This window comes from Oryctolagus cuniculus, chromosome 11 (assembly GCF_964237555.1).
Source record: "Oryctolagus cuniculus chromosome 11, mOryCun1.1, whole genome shotgun sequence".
NCBI classification, from domain to species: Eukaryota; Metazoa; Chordata; class Mammalia; order Lagomorpha; family Leporidae; genus Oryctolagus; species Oryctolagus cuniculus.
This window is the reverse complement of record NC_091442.1, coordinates 13,580,617-13,605,215: the sequence shown is the minus strand read 5'-3', so window position 1 is coordinate 13,605,215 and position 24,599 is coordinate 13,580,617. Positions and strand designations below refer to the sequence as shown.

The window sequence follows — 24,599 nt, the reverse complement described above, 5'->3', positions numbered from 1 at the left end:
TGTAAAAGCAGGCATTCAGGCATTCTGGAGACATCAAAGCTTACCAAGGACAGCTCAGCAGACCAAGGGCAGCTCAGTAGAGAGTGCCAAATGAGGTAACTCCCTGCACCCAAGCCAAACAGAGACACGCCCCTCCGACTAAGAGCAACCGGGAACTGCCCTGCCCAATCACAAAAGGCCCGGCACCCTGACGTATCTTCCCTTTAAAAGCGTCCCGAACAAAGACCTGGGCCTTCCTCTGACCTCCGCTGGTCAGATAAGGCCCCTGCCGGGCTTGTACTTTTAAAATAAACCTTGCTTTTGCAGGTCGGTGTGATGGGGTCGCTGATAGCTTCTTGGGGATCTACTTATCTGAGCACAACATCTATGATCTACTTCAATCCTCACTATACTCTTGCAAAACCGATTCCGAGGGGCTGAGAAAAAAATGGCCAAAGGCGGTGTATGGCCGCTAGAATTTCCTACGGGAACGACAGATGGCACCGTTTGGGGGTTTACCCGTGCCAGACTTTGGCGGGCTTAACATGAATCAACTCACTTAATTCTCACCGCGACGCTATAAACTAGGTGCTATTAACCCCATCTTACGGCCGGGGAAACTGAGGCCCGCGAATCCCACAGCTCCTAAGAGGGAGGAACAAAGGCAGGCGATCCAATTCCACAGCCAATGCCCTAACCACCATATCATAACGGATTTCAACCCATTTCTTGTTAACCGCAAAGACTCGCGCACTTGGTGCTACCCCATGGTGCGACCGGAGACTGAGGCGAGAGACGGCGGCGCGGTTCCCCTGGCAACGCCGCGGCGCTCCGCGGCGAGCTTCCGGGCCGGCGAGCGGCGCGCTCCAGTGACGTCACAGAGCCACTTTCCGGCCGGTGGCAGAGTCGGGCAGAAGTTGTGGTGGCCGGGGGCGCCATGGGGGCCACTGGCGACGCCGAGCAGCCGCGGGGACCCAGCGGGACAGAGCGGGGCGGCCCGGAGCCGGGGGATGCGAGCGCAGCTGGGCAGCTGGTTCTCACGGTGAGGACGCCCCCGCTGAGGCCTGAGCTCGGGCCGGCGGGGGCCTCGGGCTCCCGGGACCCTGGCCCGCGGGCGAGAGAACGCGGCGGCTGGTGCTGCCCGAGGGGGTTGGCGTTTTCGCAGTCCCACGACCTGGGTTCAAATTCTGGTGCCGCCCTCCCGGCGAGGTGACGTGGGCCGGTCCTGGCACCCCCCTCTAGGCTGCTCTAACATAAAATGGAGAGGAATGGTGCCTGTCCCTTCGAAGTTGTCGGGGTGGGGTGACAGATGCAGGTAAAGCTCCCGGCACCCGAGTTGCCTTGAGCCGTTCCAGGAAAGGCGGACCTGGGACGTTTGGGACAGGAAACTTCCTCAGGCCCTCTTCCCGGGCAGGGCCTGTCCACCCGGTGGGAGACTTGGAGAGAGCAGCCGAGGTGCAGCGGGGTCCAGGCTAATCCTCGCACGCACCTCCCCCTCCACGCCGCGTCAGTGTCACCGGCTTCAGTGACGTTTGCTCCCTCGCTTGGTCCCCGCAGAACCCTTGGAACATTATGATAAAGCACCGTCAAGTGCAGCGAAGGGGCCGCCGCTCTCAGATGACAACAAGGTAAGGCCGGCCCTGGCTGGAACCGGTCCCAGGGCTGGCTTGGACCGATGCTGTGGGACCCCCACCGCACAAGCCTGAGAAGAGATCTGCAGTCGGGGGAAGGAGGCGCTGTGGGCGCTGTGGCCGTGACCTTGAGCTGAACTCTTCTGCAAAGTGGGGGGGTGGGGGGAACGGCACCCGAAATCCCTAACATTCCCTGGCTCCGGGGTGGAGGGCGCCAAAGAGGTCGCAGAGCCTCGAGGTTGGCATCCCAGGCCCCGAGTCGGACAACCCGACCTGTATTAGCTGGGTGACTTGGACAGGCCGCCTTGCCTCCCTGAGCCTGTTTGTTCAGCGGTCCCAGGGAGCTAGGAGCAGTGTCTGTGTCAGGGAAGGGAGATGGTGCCGCCCCCTGAGCCCCCTGACCGCCTCCCTCCCTCCCTCCCGGCAGTTTCACAGACCCGGCCATCTCCATGGATCTCCTCCGGGCTGTCTTGCAGCCGAGCATCAATGAGGAGATCCAGACGGTCTTCAACAAGTACATGAAGGTGAGGAGACAGGAGGGTGCGAAACTGACAGGGAGAGTCCTGGGCAGCCTCGCCCTTCCCTGCCGCACTGGTGTCTCTCTGTCTCTGTGTCTCTCTCTATGTCTCCCTCGCCCTCACCCTGTGCCCCTAGAATGCTTTTTTTGCCTTTTTTTTTTTTTTTTTTTTTTTGCTTAAGTGTAATATGCTTAGCACCATGTTTGGAAAATAACCACTGTTTTTATTACTTGATATTAACATCGTTATCATTTAAAATTATTTCCTTGGCCACTACATAGCTCTGCCTGAGTGTCCCATGGGTGCTTCAAACTTAGCACATTCAGAACTAAACTCTTTCTTTCGAAGCCTCCTCTTCTGTGTAGTCATGTATTCAAGAAGCATTTACCGAGCGGCCGCCGTGCTGCACGTGCCGTCCTCGGCATTAGCACTGTAGCTGTAAGAAAGCAGACACTGTGCTCGCCCTTTGTAAACAAGTGTGTGTGTGTGACACGAGGGAATGAGAGAAGAGGGGTTGGGAAGGCCCTCCGAGAGGGGGCTTTGTGTGAAGACCCAGAGAGCGTGAGGGAAGAGCAAGCCTGGCAAATGTGTGGGAGGTAAGAGTCCGGCCACAGGGAGGAAGGAACTGGCCGGTGTGACTGCAGCCCGCTGTGCAAGGAGAGTGACTGGTGACCAGAGAGGCGCCCCTCCTGCTGGGAAATCCAGATCCCTTCCCTTGGCGTATGTGGCCACTGTGATGAAATAGCCACCTTTCCCCACGTGGGTCCCCATGCCCTGGGCATGTCCCACACCCCCACACCTTTACAGACCTAGAAATGTAAAAGGGAAGCCACGAGAGAAGGGTAGGCCATACTTCACTGCAGGCCGCTTCCCTGTGGTGGATTTGCTGATTCAGTGTTTCTCTCCTGCACAAACGCTGGGTAAACACAGTCTGTGGCCATGAGCTCCTTCTGATAGCGTCTGTGAAGATGCCTTCTTACCACACTCATTTTTCTTTAAAGATTTTATTTATTTGAGAGGTAAGTTACAGACAGTGAGAGGGAAGGACAGAGAGAGAGGTCTTCCTTCCGCTGGTTCACTCCCCAAATGGTGTCAACGGCCGGAGCTACACCAATCCGAAGCCAGGAGTTTTTACCGGGTCTCCCACGCAGGTGCAGGGCCCAAGCACTTGGGCCATCCTCCACTGCTTTCCCAGGCCACAGCAGAGAGCCGGATTGGAAGTGGAGCAACCAGGTCTAGAACCGGCGCCGATATGGGATGCCGGCATTTCAGGCCAGGGCTTTAACCCACTGCACCACAGCGCCAGCCCCCACCACACTCATTTTTCAACAAGTTGCAAATGAATTGATTGCATCACAGCTTCAGATAAGTTAACACTCTTTAAAAATGTATGTATGTATGTATGTATGTATATTCATTTGAAAAATAGAGTGACAGAGCTCTTCCATCCATTGGTTCACTCTCCAGATGTCCACAACAGCCAAGTCTGGGCCAGGCCAAAGCCAGGAGCCAAGAACACTATCCAGGTTTCCCATGTGGGTGGCAAGAGCCCAAGTACTTGGACCATCATGCACAGATTCCCAGGCACATTAGCAGGAAGGTGGATCAGAAGCACAGAGTAGCTGGGACTCAAACCAGGCATTCTAGTATGGGCTGCAGGTGCCCCACACGAAGACTTACTCTGCACTGCACCACAGTGCCTCCCCTAATTTCACACTCTTGATTGACCTCATCTGATGGCTTTAACGTTGTTCTCAAAGCTTAGCTACCAATATTCTTTTATCTTTAGGATAATAATTCTAGATATTTAGTTTAACCAAGGTATTGTTCATCTTTATTGACTTATTTCTGTTAATGACTAAATGCACATTCCTCTTCTGTGAGCATTCTAATAACAGATTATAAAAAATAATATAGATAGGGGCTGGTACTGTGGCTCAGCGGGTTAAAACCCTGGCCTACAGTGCCGGCATCCCATATGGGCACCGGTACAAGTCCTGGCTGCTTTACTTTTGATCCAGCTCCCTGCTAATGTGCCTGGGAAAGCAATGGAAGATGGCCCAAGTGCTTGGGCCCTGTACCCGCGTGGGAGACTAGAAGAAGCTCCTGGCTACTGGCTTTGGATCGGCTCAGCTCTGACTGTTGAGGCCATTTGGGGAGTGAACCAGTGGATGGAAGACCTCTCTGTCTCTCTGTATCTACCTCTCTCTGTAACTCTTTCAAAATAAATCTATAAAAAATAATAATACAGATTACAAAATGGATTGGTGGATGAATGGAGGAATTTAAAATGTTAATTATAGACTCTAGCAGTGGGCTTTAGATGTTTATTGACTAATTCAACTCTTCTATATGTTTGAAATTTTTATTTATTTATTTATTTATTTATTTATTTATTTATTTATTTATTTTTTGACAGGCAGAGTTAGTGAAAGAGACAGAGAGAAAGGTCTTCCTTGTTCCGTTGGTTCACCCCCCAAGTGGCTGCTATGGCTGCCTGCGTTGCAGCCGGCGCGCTGTGCTGATCTGAAGCCAGGAGCTAGGTGCTTTCTCCTGGTCTCCCGTGTAGGTGCAGGGGCCCAAGGACTTGGGCCATCCTCCACTGCACTCCTGGGCCACAGCAGAGAGCTGGACTGGAAGAGGAGCAACCGGGATAGAACCGGTGCCCCAACCAGGACTAGAACCCGGTGTGCCGGCGTCACAGGCAGAGGATTAGCCTAGTGAGCTGCGGCACTGGCCCTATGTTTGAAACTTTTAATGAGAAAATACTGTGAAGCAATAATAGTTTTAGAAATAAAAGCCAAACATTTCTAAAACTCACCTCCCAGAAGTACCAAACTATAAGCAGTGACTGGTCTCCCAGCTTTGTGTGTGTTGTATGCATGTGTGCACATTCACACGTTTAAAAACCAAAGTGGAGCTGGCGTTGTGCAGAGGGTTATGTCGCTGCCTTTGATGCCAGTATCGCATACAGAGTGATTCAAATCCCAGCTGCTCCACTTCCAGTTCAGCTCCTTGGGAATGTGCCCGGGAAAGTAGTAGAATATAGAATTGCCACCCACATGGCAGACACAGATGGAGTTCTGAGCCCTTAACTTTTGGCTGATCCTGTAGATGGAATCTCTCTTTCTCCCTCTCCCCTCTCCACCCTCTTTTTCTCCCCCATCCTTTTTTTTCCTCTCTCTTTCTCCCTCCTTCACCCCTCCTTCCCTGCCCCCCATCTCTGTCTCTCCCTCTTTCTCTCTGTCATTTTGCCTTCAAATAAATAAATCTTTAATGAAAAAGAGGATTGGGGCCGGCACTGTGCCGCAGTGGGTTAAAGCCCTGGCCTGAAGCGCCAGCATCCCATATGGGTGCCGGTTCTAGTCCCGGCTGCTTCTCTTCCTATCCAGCTCTCTGCTATGGCCTGGGAAAGCAGAAGACGGCCCAAGTCCTTGGGCCCCTGCATCCACATGGGAGACCCGGAAGAAGCTCCTGGCTCCTGGCTTTGGATCAGCACAGCTCCAGCCATTGCGGCCATCTGGGGAGTGTACTAGCAAATGGAAGACCTTTCTCTCTGTCTCTACCTCTCTCTGTAACTCTCTTTCAAATAAATAAATCTTTAACAAAAAAAAGAAAAAGAGGATTGAGGTAGGCGTTTGGCATAATGATGAAGACACAGCTTGAGATGCCACACCCATATGAAGAGTCCCTGGGTTTGAGTCTCAGTCCTACTCCTGACTCCAGCTTCCTGCTAATGAATACCCTGGGAAGCAGCAGGTGGTGGCTCGAATAATTGGCTTCCTGCTACCCACATGGGAAACCCAGATTAAGTTCCAGGCTCCTAGTTTCCACCTGGCCCAGCCCCAGCTGTTGCCAGCATTTGGGGAGTGAACCAGTGGATGGAAGATCTCTGCCTTTCAAATAAATATAAATAAATTAATAAAAAAAATTAAAAACAAAGGAATCATTTTGCATGCTATTCTGCAACTTGATTTATTGCACTTAATATGGTTTGGTCATGGTTTCAGGTTAGTACATGCTAGCTCACCCTGCTTCTCCTGCAGTAGCTACTGACTAGTCCGTTTTCCTATGGACGTACCATAACTTACTTAGCTAGTCCCTGGAACACTCAGACTGTTTCTGGGTTTTCTTACAATGAGCACTCCCCGCACATCATTGTTCACTTGGGAGGTTATTTCTGGGGGATAAATTCCTAGAGGTGGAATTGGTGGGTAAAGGGAAAACTTCTTTTTCCCTCAAGAAAGTTGCTCTCTAGGAAGGTTGTGCCCTTTCGCACTTCTCCCCACAGTGTTTGAGACTGCCTCGTTCATGGTGTGACTTTGTTCTCAGCCCACATGCAAATATCCATTACACGGCCCACCTCACGGCTGCTTGTGAAGTATCCAGAGCATTTTAACTGGCTTTCACTTTTCCAACAATCAGTATCAAACCCCAGTGTTAATCTTTAGTTTTTAGGGTTTTTTTTTTTTTTTTTTTTTTTTAGTCATACTCATTTAATTTGACCCTGAAGCATTTCTCCTTAGTCTTGGGGTTTCTAATCCAGTCCTTGCACACTCTTGGTTTGATGCTAACAAGAGAAGCATTTGACTGTTAAGTAGGACATCCCACAATGTGTCCCCAGTAGGAGCACTGGTTATAAAGTTCTAGAATTTTGTGCTCTACCCTAAAGAGAACTGAAATTTCTCTCCCAAGCTATGACGTGGACTCTTGTTATGAATGTGTTCACTGGGGCCTCCCTGCATCGTCCTGTGGGGTTTTCAGACCCAAGCCCTCCCTGTTACTCAGTGTAGGAACCTTCTGCCTCCCCTTTCCCACCCAGCTGGGGCTGCTGGTACCCAGGAACCCTACCGAATCTCACCCCTACGCAACCTGCAGAAGTTTCTTTGCAGTTGAACAGTCAGAAACCTGTTGGCGCTTTATACTGTCTTGGTCTTGTCTGGCCTACCCTGCCCTTTTCATGGCAGGCACAGGCATTCTTTTATTCCAACAGAAGTAATGTGTGTATATTGTAAAAATGAAAGGATATAGATAAGCAAATAAAGATCATTCATAATCTCAACACTGATGTGTGTGTGTGTGTGTGTGTGTGTGTGTAAGAGGGATGTATCAGGAGTTCTTTTTGTGTTGCTTTTGCTTTTTCACATTATTAGGCTTAAACTGTGCCAAACTATTATAACCTTCTGTCACTTGGCTGTATATCATGAATACTTTTCATGTCAAAAATATATTCTGCTTACTTTCCTTACTGTGAGCTTTAGTATTTGATAATATTTTAAGGTATGGACATCCCATAATTTATTTAAGCTATACTTGGACATTTGATTATTATTTAATTTTTTTTTAAAGATTTATGTATTTATTTGAAAGTCATAGTTATACAGAGAGAGAAGGAGAGGCAGAGAGAGAGAGATCTTCCATCCGCTGATTCACTCCCCAATTGGCCGCAATGGCTGGAGCTGTGCCGATCCAAAGCCAGGAGCTAGGAGCTTCTTCTGGGTCTCCCACATGGGTGCAGGGGCCCAAGCACTTCGACAGTCTTATACTGCTTTTCCAGGCCATAGCAGAGAGCTGGATCGGAAGTAGTACAGCTGGGACTCGAACCAGCTCCCATATGGGATTCCAGCGCTTCAAGCCAGAGTTAACCCGCTGTGCCACAGCACCAGCCCCATATTCTTTAATTTTGTACTAATGTCCACTGATCCTTTGGGTACCTCCATGAGTATATCCTCAGGGGGGAGCATAGAAGAGGAGGTAGACTCTAGACTAAGAATCTAAATTAGCCTGATCCCAAGGCCGTGCTGGTGGTCACGTTTCTCTTTTATATGCAAGCCGGGTGAAAGCCTCTGTTTTCTGTTCAGTTTCCTTCGGAGGACTTAACCTTGTCCCGGCTTGTGCTTCCCTAGTTCTTCCAGAAGGCAGCGCTGAACGTGCGCGACAACGTCGGGGAAGAGGTGGATGCAGAGCAGCTGATCCAGGAGGCCTGTCGGAGCTGCCTGGAGCAGGTGAGGCTCGGGGGACGGTGGCCTTGGGGCTTTACTGGAGATGGGATCCTGTCATCATGGGACTTTGGAAAATGGCCGACAGCCCGCTATGTCCAGGTGGAGTTGGAACTGTTGCTGACAGAAGGGAAGGGAAGTAGTTACTGCGTGCCGAGCACCACGACAGATGCGTTATTCCATTGATGTCTCAGAAGAAAGCCTGTACAGAGGGTGTCTCCAACTCCGGTTTCATAGAAGCAGAAAGTAAAATGGTGTTACCAGGTGCCGGGCAGAGGGGACGTGGAGGGGGTCGCTCAAAGGACGCAGACTTCTGTTTATAAGATAAATGCATTTTCCAGGAATCCAGTGGACATGGGGACTATAGTTAATACTTGAAATTGGCTAAGAAAGAGTTTGTTTTTAAGATTTATTTATTTATTTGAAAGGCAGAGTTCCAGAGAGAAAGGGAAAAACAGGGAGAGAGATCGTCCATCCACTGGTTCACTCCCCAGATGGCCACAACAGCTGGGGCTGGGGCTGGCCAAACATGAGTGCAGTGACCCAAGCACGTGGACCACCTTCCACTGCCTTCCCAGGCGCATTAGCAGGAAACTGGATCGGAAGTGGAGCAACTGGGATTCAAACCAGCACTCATAAGGGAGGCAGCTCAAACCTCTGTGCCACACCACCAGTGCCAAAGAGTAGATCTTGTGTCCTCTCTCACACACACACACACACACACACATACACACACACACATACACACTCACACAAAATGGTAGCTGTGGGTGTGTTGATTGCTTTAAATAATGTGGTAATCATTTCATGATTTATGAATATATACAAATTTCCTTGACTATATACAAATTTCCACCTCAGTGAAGCTGGAAAGATTAACATTGAAAAAGCAAACCAAAGAAAGAAAAAGAAACTGTGGCTCAAGACAAGAATTCATATAGGGACTGGCATTGTTTGATAGCAGTTAAGCTACCACCTGCGATGCTGGCATCCACTTGAGCATCTGTTGGAGTCCCAGCTGCTCCACTTCTGACCCAGTTCCCTGCTTATATGCCTGGGAATGCAGCGGACCATCGCCTGAATACTTGGGTCCCTGCCACCCACTGGGAGAACCTGGAGGAGTTCCTGGCTCCTGGCTTCAGCCTGGCCCAGCCCTAGCCATTGTAGCCATTTGGGGAGTGAACCCACCAATAGAACAGTTCTCTCTCGCTCTCGCTCTCTCTTGCCCTCTCACACTCTCTCTCTCACTCTCACGCTGCCTTTCAAATAAATAAATACATCTTTAAAAAAAAGAAAGAATTGGTATAGTTAAGCCCTAAGCCCTATGTCACCTCCTCAAATAGTTGGAGGACCGCCTTCAAGCAGTCACGCCCCGCTTTGGTGTCCTGCAGATGAGCACCCTCCTGCTTCTCTGTGTCAGGTGTGGTCAGGAGGCGTGACATCAGGGCTATAAACGGCTGTGTTCCCAAGACGGTAGAGAAGCTGTTTCCATGTATCAGCTGCTGTTATTAATAGAAGTTGTCGCATCACCCAGATTCTGTGTTTGACTGTGAAACTGGTAGCTGTCAAAGATGGAAATGTGTGCATAATCAGAACCACAAGGATTATTCTGAGTTTACTCCTCTGAGGGTATTTATAGCAACAGGAGAGAAAAGTGTGTTCTGGAAGGTTGGCTGGTGAGCTGCTTAGCACCAGCGGGTGCAGAGTCTCAGAAGATAAGGAGCGCCGTATGTGCAAGGAGGACTAGCCAGTGAGGGAGTGGTGCATGGAGAGGCTGGCGAGGTGGGCAGGGAGCAGGTGGAGCAGGGCACAAGCATGACAGCCAGGTGGCAGATCCGGAGCTGCAGGAACGGTGCCCGGTGAGGTTCCCACTCTGGAAAGATCACTCTGCCGCCATGAGAAATCAGTTTGGAAAAGAGTCTAGGAGACAGTTGAGGAGTCTGGGTAAAAGATGAGGCTAAAGGTAACTGGTCATGACCTGACTCTGTGGATAGCTACACTTTCCAGTCCTGGATCCCCACGTCCACATCTGGGTTGCACCTTACCGGTATGGCTATGACTAAGAAGCCACAGCCTAGAACAGCAGGTTGTGTGGTCACCGTGAAATCAGACCACGGAGGTGAAGAGCTTCCTCCTCATCCAGCGCAAGGCCAGCTGAGTCAAGGCGACTGGAGCAGGTCCTTTACCCTCTGAGCTTCGGTGTCCTCCTCTCAGCCACTGCTGCCACCAGTGATTTGCCGTGAAGATGAAGTGGGATAATATAGACTGCCGGTGCAGCATAAGTGCATGGGACACAGAACGTGCTAGACTAGAATAGTTGCCATCACACGCTTCATGCAGTGCCTACTTCTGCCTCTCGACAGAGCCTGGCTTCAGGTGCACAGGAGATTGGAAGCTCTGTGAGGCCCCTTATCTAGATTGCCTATAGAACTTGCTATTACATTAAAAATTCTTCAGAAGTGGACATGACATAGTTAGAGTATGGTATTTTTTTAACAATGTTTATGTTTTTTGTTTTTGTTTTTGTTTTTGTTTTTTCATGTACTTCAAAGGCAGAATGACAGAGAAGGAGATCTTCCATTTGCTGTTACACTCTGCACATGCCTACAATAGCCAGGGCTGGGCCAGGCCAAAGCCAGGAGCTGAGGACTCCATCCGGGTCTCCCATGTGGGTGGCAAAGGCCCAAGCACTTGAGCCATCATCTTTGCCTCCCAGTCTGCTGAGCTGGAAGCAGAATGACCAGAGAGTGGCGCTCTCCTCATGCGGGCATCCTACGTGCAGCTGAACCTGTTGGGCCACACTCCTGTCCCTGTCCCATATCTTGACCATCTCAGTGGAGTTGTTCCCTAATCTTCCTTAGCTTTTTTTTTTAATTTATGTATGTATGTATGTATGTATGTATGTATGTATTTGAAGTGCAGACCAACTGGTGGAGAGAGAGAGAGAGAGATCATTCATCTGCTGGTTTACTCTCCAAATACCTAAAACAGCCAGGACTGGGCCAGGCCAAAGACAGGAGCCAGGAACTTCATCTGGATCTCCCACGTGGGTGCCAGGAAACTAAATTCTTGGGCCTGATCCACTGCCTTCCCAGGCGCATTTGCAGGAAGGTGGATCAGAATTGGAGTAGCTGACCTGTAGTGCTGGTATCCTATATGGGCGCCAATTCAAGCTCCAGCTACTCCACTTTTGATTCAGCTCCCTGCTAATGTGCCTGGGAAAATAGCAGAAAAAGGCCCAAATACTTGGGCCCTTGCGCCCACTTGGGAGACCCAGATGGAGTTCTGAGTTCCTGGCTTCGGCCTGACACAGCCCCAACAAGTACAGCCATTTGGGGAGTGAATCAGCAGACGGAAGATCTCTCTCTGTCTCTCCATCTCTCTATATATAACTCCACCTTTCAAATCAATCAATCTGTTTCGTTTTGTTTTCTGAAAGGAAAGTAAGAGTTGCTCAAGTTGGAAACCTCCTGCCGAGCAGCCAGGAGGGGGTTCCAAGGAAGACCGAAGGGCTGGTGGTAGTGGAGTTTTTAAGCTCAATCTTGGGGAAGAAACTGTCAATCAGTACAAGGCAGGGACAAATCAAAATCGAAAGAGCTGATTTATAGTATAATTCTTTGCACTGCCTGGCTTGCCCATGATAAAACATTTTGCTCTTTCTGTAACTCTGCCTTTCAAATAATTAAAAAAAAAAAAAAGAAAGAAAGAAAGAAATGTGCACAAGGGAAAGGCAATGCCAAAAAAGTCTCATCCAGTGTGCAGTCCCATCTCTAAAAGTGGAAGCAGGGGCCGGCGCTGCGGCACAGTAGGTTAATCCTCCACCTCCGGCACCGGCATCACATGGGCACCAGTTCTAGTCCTGGCTGCTCCTCTTCCGATCCAGCTCTCTGCTGTGGCCTGGGAAAGCAGTAGCAGATGGCCCAAGTCCTTGGGCCCCTGCACCCACGTGGAAGACCTGGAGGAAGCTCCTGGCTCCTGGCTTCAGATGGGCTCAGCTCTGGCCATTTCAGCCATTTGGGGAGTGAACCAGCAGACGGAAGACCTTTCTCTCTGTCTCTCCCTCTCTCTGTCTATAATTCTACCTCGCAAATAAACAAAATCTAAAAAAAAAAAAGTGGAAGCAGAGTATGCTTACCTCCCAGAAGAGTGACCGTCACCACTTCCTCTTTTCCCTTCAGGCTAAACTGCTGTTTTCAGATGGAGAAAAAGTGGTACCCAGATTGACCCATGAGCTTCCAGGGATAAAGGTCAGTCACTGTGTCTTGGGGTCCCTGAACAGGAGGCAGGTGAAATGTGTGGGCCCAGGGAGGTTTCGCCTCTCCTCCTCCACACCATTTGTAGGGCTGCTGGGTGGGCTTCCGGGGCCTGGGTCAGGGAGTCTGGTGGGCCCCCATCAGGGGGCCTGCAGCCAGGTCCTGGCTTTCCACCGACTGCCTTCCCTTTTCCTCCAGCGTGGCCGGCAGACAGAGGAGGAGTGTGCCCATCGAGGAAGCCCCATTCCCAAAAAGGTAAGCCACTTTTCATCTCATTTCGGCCGGGAAGGGGTCCCCGGCTCCAGGTGATGGGGCTGGGCTTCCTCGGTGCACCTCCGGGCCTTTCTAGGCACGAGAGGCAGAAGCCCAGAAACTCGCTTTCCCGCCCCCTTCAAGCATCGCTCGATCTCTGAGGAAAACCATCTCTACCGAGTGGTCCTTGACCTGCGGTAGGGTGGGGCTTCCCACGGGATCAGGCCACTGACAACTGTTCTTTGTGGCAGAGGAAAGGACGGCCTCCCGGACACATCCTGTCAAATGACCGGGCAGCTGGCGGCATGGTGTGAGTAGAGGCCAACGGCGTGGTGCAAGCCACAGGGAGCAGAGGGCGGGAGTGGCCCGGAGGGAAGAGGCCAGAGCTCTTCCCTGGTGAAATGGGACGCGTGTGTTTGAGTCGCGTGGGGGGTGGGACACTGAGAAGGAAGTTGTTTGATCCTGTTTCTGCCCCTGAACACTTTGGCCCAACCTGATTAAACCCCAGAGTGGTTTCACTGTTAGTGTACATTGAATGCCCATAACTGACCTGAGCGATCGAAATCCCGTTTATACTTGCCTTTTCATCCTTACAGCCGCCCTCTAAAGGTATCATTTTATAATTTTGCAGATAAGAAAATGGAGAATTAATTACTCACACCCATGCAGTTAATTGGAAGCAAAACGACTACATTGTCACAGGGTGGTTATTTTCAAAGATTTCTTTTAAAGACTTCACTCCTTAGAGCAGTTTTAGGTTCACAGCAAAATGGAAAGTTACAGAGATTTCCCATTTATCCCTTGCCTCTGCACATGCACAGCCTCCCCCTGTATCCATGTCCGACATCTGTTACAAGTCAGGAGCCCACTCTGACTCTCCCTGTGCCCCCGAGGCCACAGCTGACCTCGGGCTTCACTGTTGGTTGTGTGCATTCCGTGAGTTTGGGTAAGTGCATGATGATATGTGTCCACCCTTGTAGGATCATACAGCATATTTTACTGTCCTCTGCCTGTTCCTCCCTCCCGTTCCCCTACCCCTGACCATCATCAAAGATTTTGAAAGCTGCAGAATCTTTTTTTCCAAACAGAACTTTACATGGAAGTCTGTTATATCAAGCGGATAAAGCCACACTGATCTAGTTAAAATGGAGCTACCAGCCTAGGAGATGGAATTGTATTACTCTCTCCATACTTTAAATTTGTCTCCTACCTAAAGCAATTTTGTATCTTGTAAAAGCAGGAAAGGGAGGGAGTTGTTGCTCTTGGCTCCTTTTGACAGAGAAAGCTGTACCTGGAAATGCAGGCCTTGCCTGTGGCACTGTGTGGCAGCAGAGCTAGCACTGGAGTGGCTCCTGGTCCAGAGCTTTTTCTCCTTTGTACCTCCACTAACGGTCGCCAGGAAGAAGTGAACCCAGGCCTAACGTGACGGCGTGAGGAACCCTCACTGTCACCAGTGAGCTTTCCTCCAGTTCTCGTGCTCACCTTGGAGAATTCACCTTTCCTTCTTCCTTCCAAGCAGATGGAAGCCAAAATCTTGTGAACCAATTCGCCGGGAAGGCCCCAAGGTATGATCATGTGAGCACGGCAGAGACCCCGTCCCAACAGAGACCTAGCCACAGCTCTGGGCCCACCGTGAGAGAAAGAAGCTAGGGTAGCGAGGGCTGCGTGCTTGTTATTCCACAGCGATCTTACACTCTGGTCTCCAGAGAGGATCCCACAAGGAACTGAGATTAGAGGGAAAGTAAAGAGGGCGCGAATCTTTGCTGAAGGCTTCCTTCCACCTGTACAAGCTAGTTGCTCCCAATACATACTCAGTATTTACTGCATGGCAGGCACTGCCCTAAATATTTCATGTGGGTTCTCATTTAATGTTTGGAATAAACATACAAGATAGATTCTGTTGCCATTCTGTAGTCGGGAGCTTCCTTTCCTGTCATCTCCCAGGTAGCTGAGATTATTTTGTCTGGTTACTTTATATACTTGATGCACTTGAGACTTGCACGACGTCACATAGCTCATGGATGGCAGCGCCAGGTCAGACCCGAGGCCCTTGGATGGCAGAGTCTGCGCTCTGGCCGTTAGCTCCTGTTGCCCAGAAAGGTTGATGGCAGGTTCTTTCAGCAGTCGGGTCCCTTCTGCCGTGGAAGCCCCATCCACAGGTCCCAGCAGCCCATCCTCATTCAGGCTAGATGTCCATGCCTTGTCTCCTGACCCTCTGTTTTCACACTGGTGAGGGTGCCTTCTAAGAGCTGGTCACCCTGCCTTTTCCTGAACCTCCGGTTCCTACCAAACACCCTGCACTGTCTTGTGTGAGTTCTCATTCCTCAGCAGTGACCCATGTAAATGAACATTCCCCAGAATTCTCTCCTGACCAACCTCTCCCCCTCCAGTTTCCTGTTAGGTGATTAAACCAGCCATTCTTACCGTTCAGAGACCACATGCTAAAACTCCCAAACCTCTTTGTTCATCCATGCCTCTCTCTGCTTGAAAACTTGTATATCCTACTGTCTGCAGCCCCTCTTCCTGGCAGTCCCGTAAGCATTTCAGATTCAGCATATCCAAAGTTGAAATCAGAATCTTCCTCATAGATCTATCTTTTCTTTTACTTTTTTTAAATATTTATTTATTTGAAAATCAGAGTTACACAGAGAAAGAGGAGGACAGGCAGAGAGAGAGAGAGAGAGGGGTCTTCCATCCACTGGTTCACACCTCAAATGGCCACAGTGGTCGGAGCTGCGCCAATCTGAAGCCAGGAGCTTCTTCTGGGTCTTCTCATGTGGGTGCAGGGGCCCAAGCACTTGGGCCATCTTCCGCTGCTTTCCAGGCCATAGCAGAGAGCTGATCAAAAGTGGAGCAGCCAGGACTCGAACCGGCGCCCATATGGGATGCTGCAGGCAGCATCTTTAACCTGCTACGCCACAGTGCCAGCCTCCCATAGACCTATTTTTTCATTCTTTTCCTTACCTTGGCCTCTTTCTTCCCTCCCCTCCCTACAGGTAGTCAAGTCCTGCATTACAGTTCCTGCTCCCTGTGTCTCACTGTTGTATTCAGGCACTTGTCTTCCTCCAGTCCTGCTCTGTGACATCAGCCTCTAAACGGTCCTCCCGCCTGCCTTGCCACCACACATCCGCTACCCTGAGTGAGCCGTCTTTGAAGTAAATCTAGGGAAGATGCTTGCGCAGCAGCTTGGGTTGCTGCTTCGGACATCCACATCCCGTGTCTGAGTGCCTGTTTGGGTTCCCGGCCACTCTGCTTCCAATCCAGCTTCCTGCTGATGCGTATCCTGGGAGGAGGCGGGTAGTCGCACAAGTACTGGGTCCCTGCCAACCACACGGGAGACTTGGAAGGAGTTCCAGCTCCTGATTTCAAGAAAATGAAACAGCCAATGGACAGTTTCTGTCTGTCTCAGTCTGCTTTTTTTTTTTTTTTTAAGATTTATTTTTATTTATTTAAAAGAATTACAGAGAGAGGTAAAGAGAGAGAGCTCTTCCATCCACTGCTTCACTCCCCAAATGGCCACAATGGCCGGAGCTGAGCCAATCCGAAGCCAGGAGCTTCTTCCAGGTCTCCCACATGAGTACAGGGGCCAAGGACTTGGGCCATCTTCTGCTTTCCCAGGTCATAGCAGAGAGCTGGATCGGAAGAGGAGCAGCCAGGACTACTGTGCCACAGCACCAGACCACAGCCCCCCCCCCCCCTTTTTAAAGATTTATTTATTTACTTGAAAGGCAGAGTTACAGAGAGGCAGAGACAGAGTGAGAGAGGTCTTCCATCTGCTTATTTCACTCCCCAAATGGCTTTAGGAACCAGGAGCTTCTTCTAGGTCTCCCACATGGGTGCAGGGGCCCAAGGACTTGAGCCATCTTCTACTGCTTTCCCAGGCCATAGCAGAGAGCTGGATCATAAGTGGCCCATATGGGATGCAGGCATTGTAGGTGGCCCCCTCTCTGTCTTTCATATAAAATGAAAATAATTTTTAAACAGGTGTTTTTAAGAGTTTTATTATTTATTTGAGAGAGAGAGTTATAGACAGAGAGAAAGAGAAAAGTCTTCCATCTGCTGGTTCACTCCCCAAATGGCCGCGACAGCCCAAGCTGGGCCCATCCAAAGCCAGGAGCCTCTTCTGGGTTTCTCACATGGGTGCAGGGGCCCAAGCGCTTGGGCCATCTTCTACTGCTTTCCCAGGCCATAGCAGAGAGCTGGATTGGAAGAAAAGCATCTGGGACTAGAACCGGCACCCATATGGGATGCCGGCACTGCAGACAGCGGCTTTGCCCAGTATGCCACAGTGCTAGCCCCTGAAAATAGCTTTAAAAAAAAAAAAACTATAGTAAATCTAACTCTCCCTGTTGAGAGGACTTCAGTGACTCCCATTGCCTGTAGAATCTAGTGCAAGCCTCCCACTCATGTTCTCTTCCCCGGTCCCGTCAGTTCTACTCCGTAACTGGCACCCTTTCTCCTTCGGCAGCACAGCATTGCCTGCTGTTTTCCTTGTGCTGAGCCAGCTCCCGCCAGCCTGCGTTGGTGCTGCCCTCTATCTGGAATGCCCTTCTTCCTCCCCTCTTCCCCATCTAAGTTGGGCTCACCCTCTCATGATTAACTTGGGAATTATCTCTTCAAGGGAGCCTTCCTGGCTACACCCTCCCCATGGCACCCTCAGCCTGCGCTTCTCTGTGTCATTGCCACACCTGACATTGTGATTATCTGTAGAGACTTCTGGGGCCTCCTGGAGGGCAGACTGTGGTGTTTTTTGTTTTGTTTGTTTGTTTGTTTGTTTGTTTTAAGATTTATTTAAAGGCAGAGTAATAGAGGGAGGGAGAGACCCAGAGAAAGATCTTCATCTGCTGGTTCACTCCCCCAAATGGCCACGATGGTCGGAGCTGGCCAGGCCAAAAACCAGAAGCTCCCACAAGGATGCAAAGGCCCAAGTACTTGAGCCGTCTTCCACTGCCTTCCCAGGCGCATTAGCAGGGAAGTAGATCTGAAGCAGAGCCGCTGAGACTTGAACCTGTGCTCTGATGCTCACTTTAACCTGCTGTGCTACAGCACTAGCCCTAGACTGTCTTATTCTTTTCCCCAGCATCTAGCATGAGGCCTGGGATATTGTTAAGTACTCTTTTTCTTGAGTAAGCTGCTTGTTGGGAATGGTGTATCCAGGAGAAAAGACAGGAGGCAGTGCTTTGTCCCATCACCAGATGAAACCCCCCCTCACCGGCCTCTGTTTTTTGCAGTGGGACCCGGCTCGGCTGAATGAATCTACCACTTTTGTGTTGGGGTCTCGAGCCAACAAGTGAGTCTAAGCTTTGGCACTGATGGAGTGGCAGCTCGGGGGTCTACTACTAGAGTTGCGCCTGCTGGAATCTTTACCACTTGTCTTTCCCTTTTCAGGGCTCTAGGGATGGGGGGCACCAGAGGAAGAATCTACATCAAGCACCCACATCTCTTTAAGGTGAGTGAGTGCCGGGAAGCAGGTGGGCCGCTGCCCTGGAGTAGGTGGCAGTGGGAATTCTGCGTGCCATGGAGAAGCTCGGGACACTCGCTGGTCTGGGAGTCGGGAGTCCCTTCTGCCATTCCCCTGTACCTTTTGTAATTTACTCAACAGCTCTGTGCCCTGGTAGCAATGGCTACTTGGCCTACATGTTTATTGTATGGCAAACATGGTTTTAAGTACAACACATTATCTCCTGGAACTATCCCTTATCTTTATTTTACAAATTTGAAAAAAGCAGAGGTCAAGAAAGACTAAGTGATTTGCCCAGAGTTACTCAGCAAGTCAGGATTCAAATCCAGGTCTGTCTACACTGAAGCCTGAGCTCTTAACCCCTACCTTACTCAGTTGTCTGTGGCGCAAGGCAGGGCTCTACCCTTCTTCCAAGGAGGGACTCCTCTCTGGAGCAGCTGTTTGAGGAAATAACAGGAGAAATCACAAATTCACTCATTGTCTTAAATGAATGTGTATTTTATCAGCCACAAAAGTATTTAAAAGAACAGAAAAATAGAAACGCATGTGTGTTCCAGACATTTTTTGTTCCTGTCCCTAAAGTTTGGTACCCCTTGCCAGAAGCTCCCAGCCCCGTTAGGGTCCCAGAATTACTGTACCTGCCACACTCTGTGCAAATTGGCAGACTTGCTTGCTCTTCTCCAGTCTTGGATCCTAGGAGTCCCAGCATCTAGAGAGGCTGGCAAGCTTGCTGCCGCTCTCTCCTCTCGGTGTCTTCACTCCTGCTGTTCTGTTTTCCTCCCCAACCCTTGTCTGCCCAACTACTCTTTAAGACCCTGAGTAGGTACTCAGGGGCAGGCGTTGTGGCGCAGGGGCTAAGCTGCTGCTTAGCCCACCAGCAACACCATAACAGAGTGTCTGGTTTGACTCCCAGGTACTCCATGCTTCCAGTTGACCTTCCTGCTAATAGGCCTGGGAGGCGGTGACTGATGGCCAGAGTACTTGGGTTCCTGCCACCCACATGGGAGACCTGGATGGAGTTCCTGGCTCCTGGCTTTGGCCCAGCCTCACATTCGCTATTGCAGCCTTTTGGGGATTAAACCAATAGATGGATGATCTGTGTCTTCCTCCTCTCTTTGTTACTCTACCTTTCAAATAAATACAAATCTTTAGGGGCCGGCATGGTGGGTAAAAGCTACCACCTGTATCGCCAGTGTCCCATACAGGTGCCAGTTCGAGTCCTGACTGCTGCACTTCTGATCCAGCTCCCTGCTAATATGCCTGGGAAAGCAGTAGAAGATGGCCCAAGTGCTTGGGTCCCTGCACCCATGTGGGAGACCCAGAAAGAAGCTCCTGGCTCCTGGCTTCAGACCAGCCCAGCTTTGGTCATTGTAGCCTTTTGGGGAGTGAACCAGAGGATGGAAGGTTCTCTCTCTCTCTCTACCTTTCAAATACATAAATAAATCTTTTTAAGCTAAATAAGTAAAAATAGTTTTAAAAAAACCCACATACCCCAAGAGATTTTTTTTTGTTATCATCTATAGATAGGATCTTGGATGGTCTGAATTCCTGTTCAGTTCTGAATTGTTCTGTCGTGTGTAAACCGGGAGTGGCAGACCAACCTTTTAGTGTCAATTAAGAGAGAATGCAGGGAAGCACTGGCTTAAGGCCTGCCACGTGGCACGGGCTCGGTAGAGGTTGATTGTTGTTAGCATAGTTTTCCAGTTCTAAGGCCCACCATTCATACTAAACTCCCAACCCACACTCTCATTCCTGATGGATAATTATTTCTGACCTTGCCCTTGCTTGTCAGGCACACACCCTCCCCACCCCCACCCCAGTCACCACTCCCTTTCTCTTTACAGTTCTCTATTATAAGCATTCTTAACCATTTAGAATCTATTTGTATTTCTTCTGGAAACTGCCAATTACATCTTGTGCCCAATTTTTCTGTCCTTCAGAAGACATTATTTGAATTTATCTTTTCCTTTTTTAGACTTTTTAAGTTATAGAAATATGACCCCATTCTTAGTGTAAAAACCTTCAGCGAGTACACTGGAGTTCCTTCACCCTTGACCCTGACTGCCCTCCACTCCAGACCACCCGCAGCCATGGCAGAGCATAAACACAGATATGGGCGTGTGTGTGTGTCCTTGTCCTGTGGGATATTTTGCTTATTATTTTTAGCTCATACATGTTGTGGTCTGGTTTTCCTTTGGGAAGCAGTAATAATCGTAATCATAGGTGTTGCAAGCCACCTCAGATGATTTATTAAAAGGGGAGGCCAGCATTGCAGTGGAGTAGGTTGCCCCCACCTGCAGTGCCAGCATCTTGTGGGTGCCAGTTTGGATCCTGGCTGCTCCACGTCCAGTCTAGCTCCTGGCTTCTGCCTGGCCCAGCCCTGGCCATTGCAACCATTTGGGGAGTGAACCAGTGAATGGAAAGTCTCTCTGTCTTCCTCTCTCTCTCTTTCTGTAACTCTGCCTTTCAAATAGATGAAATAAAACTTTAAAAAGGAGGCTGTAGTGGCTGGTGATGTGGCATAGTGGAGTAAGCCTCTGCCCACAACACAAGCGTCCCATGGGTGCTGGTTTCAGTCCCGGCTGCTCCACTTGCGATCCAGCTCCATGCCAATGCACCGGGGAAAGCAGCAGAAGGTGGCCCAGGTGCTTGGGGCCCTGCACCCATGTTGGAGACCCAGAAAAAGCTCCTGGCTTTGGCCTGGCCCAAACCTGGAAGTTGTGGCCATTTAGGGAGTGAACCAACAGATGGAAGATCTTTCTGTCTGTGTCTCCCTCTCTCTCTGTAAATCTGACTTTGAAGTAAATAAATAAATCTTAAAAAGAGGAGGCTCTAAAGTAATGGTCACCTGTCCCACTGGTTGCCAGGGAGATGTTTCGAGAAAAGAAGCAGTAGGGGGATTAGAAGTGTACTAAGTCTCAGGGAATTGGATCCCATGCCTTGGCCTCCTGGGCTTGGCTTGGCTTGCTCTGAAGGGGTTACTGGGCCTTCTGCGTCCACCAGGCTGGGTCTTACTGATCAGAACTGCAAGGCTAATGGCTCCCCTTTCACGCTGTTCTCCACAGTATGCAGCTGACCCCCAGGACAAGCACTGGCTGGCTGAGCAACATCACATGCGGGCAACAGGAGGGAAGATGGTAAGCACTGTTCCCACGCGCCACTGCCAGAGGCCACCTTCAGGGACCAAGATTCCCTCTGTCGGCGACAGCTCCTCTCCGAATCTGGAGACCCCCAAAGCCTGATACGTGTGGGAAGGAAGACTTTAAGGCCTGTTTCTCCATGGTCCCCAGGTTCCTTTCCCTGCCACTAGGGCTCCCTTTTTCTCCCTCCACGCTTCCACCCAGCCTTCGTATTTGGACCACACATTGGATCACATTAGCTTGCATAGGAATGACGGGTGAAAGACTCCACACCACTGTTCCCTCGTGTGCCACTGAGTGATCTTACTCATCAGTCACAACACCCTTCCCCCAAACACAGCTACAGGATCTTCTCTCAGTGCAGCGCACCAGCCAGCACCCTGTCGGTAGCTGTGTTTGCCACCCCTGGCAGCTGCTTCCAGACTCGCCTCTGATTAGAGTTCTAGGTCACAGCAAGCGACAGCCTTAGGAACATCGTTGTTGTGGGGCGCTTTGTCCCTCGCATGCAGTGTTCTCCCCCTGAGGACGGACCCCTGCTGCGACTGCTCGCTGCCCTGCAAACTGAACTGCCATCTGGCCGTGAAAGCTACCTTTTATTGTATTTTGCAACTTTTTTTATAATTATGCCCACACTTTATTTCACAAAACATTTCAAGGTGCTTATCACTGATAACATAAAATGCAACCTAACCTAACAGGCCAGCGTTGTGGCGCAGTGGGTTAATCCCAACCTGCGGTGCTGGCGTCCTGGATCAGAGCGCTAGTTCCAGTCCCAGCTGCTCAGCTTCTAATCCAGCGTCCTGGTGATGCACCTGGGAAGGCAGCAGCAGATGGCCCATGCGTTTGGGCCTCTGTCATCCACATGAGAGATCTAGCTGGAGTTCTGGGCTCTTGGCTTCAGCCTGGCCCAGACCTGGTTATTGAAGCCATTTGGGGAGTAAACCAAATGAAAAATGGAAGATCTCTCTCCCTTTCTCCCTCTCTCCCTCTCTCTCCCTCTCTCTCCCTCTCTCTCCCTCTCCCTCTCTCTCCCTCTCTCTCCCTCTCTCCCTCTCCCTCTTCCCCCTCTCTCTCTCTCTGTCTCCCTCTCTCCCTCTCCCTCTCCCTCTTCCCCTCTCTCTCTCTCTCTCTCCTGCCTTTCAAATCAATAAGTAAATTTTTTTTAAACAATGCAACACGGAGGGGCTGGCACCGTGGCTCGCTTGGTTAATCTTCTGCCTGCGGCGCCGGCATCCCATATGGGCACCGGGTTCTAGTCCCGGTTGCTCCCCTTCCAGTCCAGCTCTCCGCTGTGGCCCGGGAGGGCAGTGGAGGATGGCCCAAGTGCTTGGGCCCTTGTACCTGCGTTGGAGACCAGGAGGGGCACCTGGCTCTTGGCTTTGGATCGGTGCAGTGCCAGCCGTAGCGGCCATTTGGGGGGGTGAACCAACAGAAGGAAGACCTTTCTCTCTGTCTCTCACTGTCTAACTATCTGTCAAATAAAAAAAAAAAAATGCACCACGGTCCCGGCACTGTGGCACAGTGAGCTAGGCTGCCCCCTGCAACGCCAGCATCCTGTAGCAGAGCAATGACCAGAGCCCAGCTGCTCAGCTTCCCATCCAGCCTCTGCTGATGTCCCTGGAGGGAAGAAGCGGGCAGCCCAAGTGCTCAGGCCTCTGCCACCCGTGGGCAGGGCCCAGATGCAGCTTCAAGCTCCTGGCTTCCGCCTGGACCAGCTCTGGCTGTTGCAACCATTTGGGAAGTGAACCAGTAGATTGAAGTGCACGCTCTCCCTCCCCCTCTCTCTTGCTCTCACTCTCGCTCTATCTGGCTCTCTCTGCCTTTCAAATAAAAAATCATCTTAAAAAATGCAACACAATAGAAATAAGAAATAGATGAGGAGAGAAAGGAGCTAAAATTAAAATTAAACCCCCAGCAATAGTAGCTTCAGACAACGAGGTTGGTTGTGTGTACGCATATGTTTAGTTGCTGACCTAGGCTGTGTACTTCTGTAGGTGTTTGCAAAATACAGTTCCAGGACCCTTTCAGGGACATCTGACCTGTTACATAGCTCACAGCGTCCATGAGATGGACACAGATGACTCAAAGAACGTGTGATTGTTCCTCAGACTTGATGAGGGTCTCCCACAGAAGACTTTTCTAATGTCATGAACAGTATCCCCTAGGGAAAGCTCCCACTTCAGACCACGGCTTTGCACCCATGCAGCTCTGCAGGCCCAGGACAGTACAGTTTATCATGTTTTTCCTTGCTACAAAGCTCAGAATAAAGTTACCTTAGTCCCCAGAGTTAGCATATGGCTTCCTCCTTTCGGTTTCCTATTTTCATGTGTATTTTGCTAGCTCTTGCCATTTTCCTATAAGTCACCTTGGGTCCTTTCTTTTTTTAAAAAAAAAAAACATGAATCAGTTCATTACCAGCCCCTACTCTCCCACCTGTAAGGTTTCTATTTCATTGAATGATTGTCCTGGGGAACCAGTACCAGACAGTCTCTCCCAACTCACCGTCCCCCACTAAATTGTCAGCTGTCCCCCCTCCCCGCTTAGTAGCAGCCCCTACATTAGGCAGATGTCTCATGCAGTATTGTTGAGCTGCAGTGAATGAATGGGAGGCAGTGACCACTCTCCCTTCCTGCCCCAGGCCTACCTCCTCATTGAAGAAGACATCCGAGACCTTGCTGCCAGTGACGACTACAGGTAACCCCAGCATGTCTCCTGCCCCGTTCCCACCCCACTGCCTCCGGGCAGCCCCTGATTGGAGGCTGGGCCTGCCTGCTTCAACTTCCCTCCCAACATGTTCTAGAGGATGCCTGGACCTGAAGCTGGAGGAGCTAAAATCCTTTGTCCTGCCCTCCTGGATGGTCGAGAAGATGCGAAAGTACATGGAGACACTACGGACAGAGAATGAGCATCGCGCCGCCGAAGCCCCCCCGCAGACCTGAGGCCAGGGCCCCTGGCTCGCCAAGGCCCTCTCCCCCTGTGGCTGAGGCCGTCGCTGGGACTGCTCCTGGTTGGACCTCAGCAGCATTAAGCTGTGCCTGGGCTCGTTTGCAGTGGCTCACTGCAGAGCACCCCAGCCTGGCATGTGGTTCTGTATTTGTAAAGTTATTAGGATAAGAAGCAATAAAGTTTTTAATCAACACTGATGGTGAACCCGCTGTGCAGTCTGCCGTGTGGGGCCAACAGAACACCAAGTGGGAAAGAGAACAGGGGCTCCTCGCCGTCCCAGCATAGACCGGCCTTCACAGGCCGAGCTGGGAACAGCACGTGTCTTGCCATCCTTCCCTGCCCCCGTTTGCCCAGCTAAGGTAAAGACGGGGCAGGATGTGAGTGCTAGTCCCGTGGGGGTTCGTGATGCGCCGACACACT

At 50.6% G+C, this 24,599-nt stretch overlaps 1 protein-coding gene across 2 annotated transcripts; it reads left to right on the top strand.

The window, feature by feature from the left end:
• The first annotated feature begins 842 nt into the window (after positions 1–842).
• On the top strand, positions 843–24,376 carry DNTTIP1 (deoxynucleotidyltransferase terminal interacting protein 1). Of its 2 annotated transcripts, none has more exons than XM_002721232.5 (13): positions 843–1,021; positions 1,537–1,607; positions 2,038–2,134; positions 8,035–8,133; positions 12,306–12,374; positions 12,579–12,635; positions 12,884–12,942; positions 14,152–14,197; positions 17,864–17,922; positions 18,021–18,081; positions 21,159–21,230; positions 23,872–23,927; positions 24,034–24,376. In XM_002721232.5, exons 1-13 carry the CDS (start codon positions 917–919, stop codon positions 24,170–24,172), a joined length of 990 nt encoding a protein of 329 aa, XP_002721278.1. In that variant the 5' UTR covers positions 843–916; the 3' UTR covers positions 24,173–24,376. The 2 variants fall into 2 exon arrangements, with proteins under 2 accessions (XP_002721278.1, XP_008272992.1); XM_008274770.4 differs by having other exon boundaries at positions 847–1,021; positions 14,149–14,197.
• The last annotated feature ends 223 nt before the right edge of the window (positions 24,377–24,599 follow it).

What these genes read in the sequence shown, in the direction of transcription:
- DNTTIP1 (XM_008274770.4), top strand. Translation starts at nt 917, where the DNA reads ATGGGGGCCACTGGCGACGCCGAGCAGCCGCGGGGACCCAGCGGGACA. An exon ending in CGCTCTCAGATGACAACAAG is followed by an intron (nt 1,608 to 2,037) that starts GTAAGGCCGGCC and finishes CCCTCCCGGCAG; the next exon opens with TTTCACAGACCCGGCCATCT. An exon ending in GAAGCCCCATTCCCAAAAAG is followed by an intron (nt 12,636 to 12,883) that starts GTAAGCCACTTT and finishes TCTTTGTGGCAG; the next exon opens with AGGAAAGGACGGCCTCCCGG.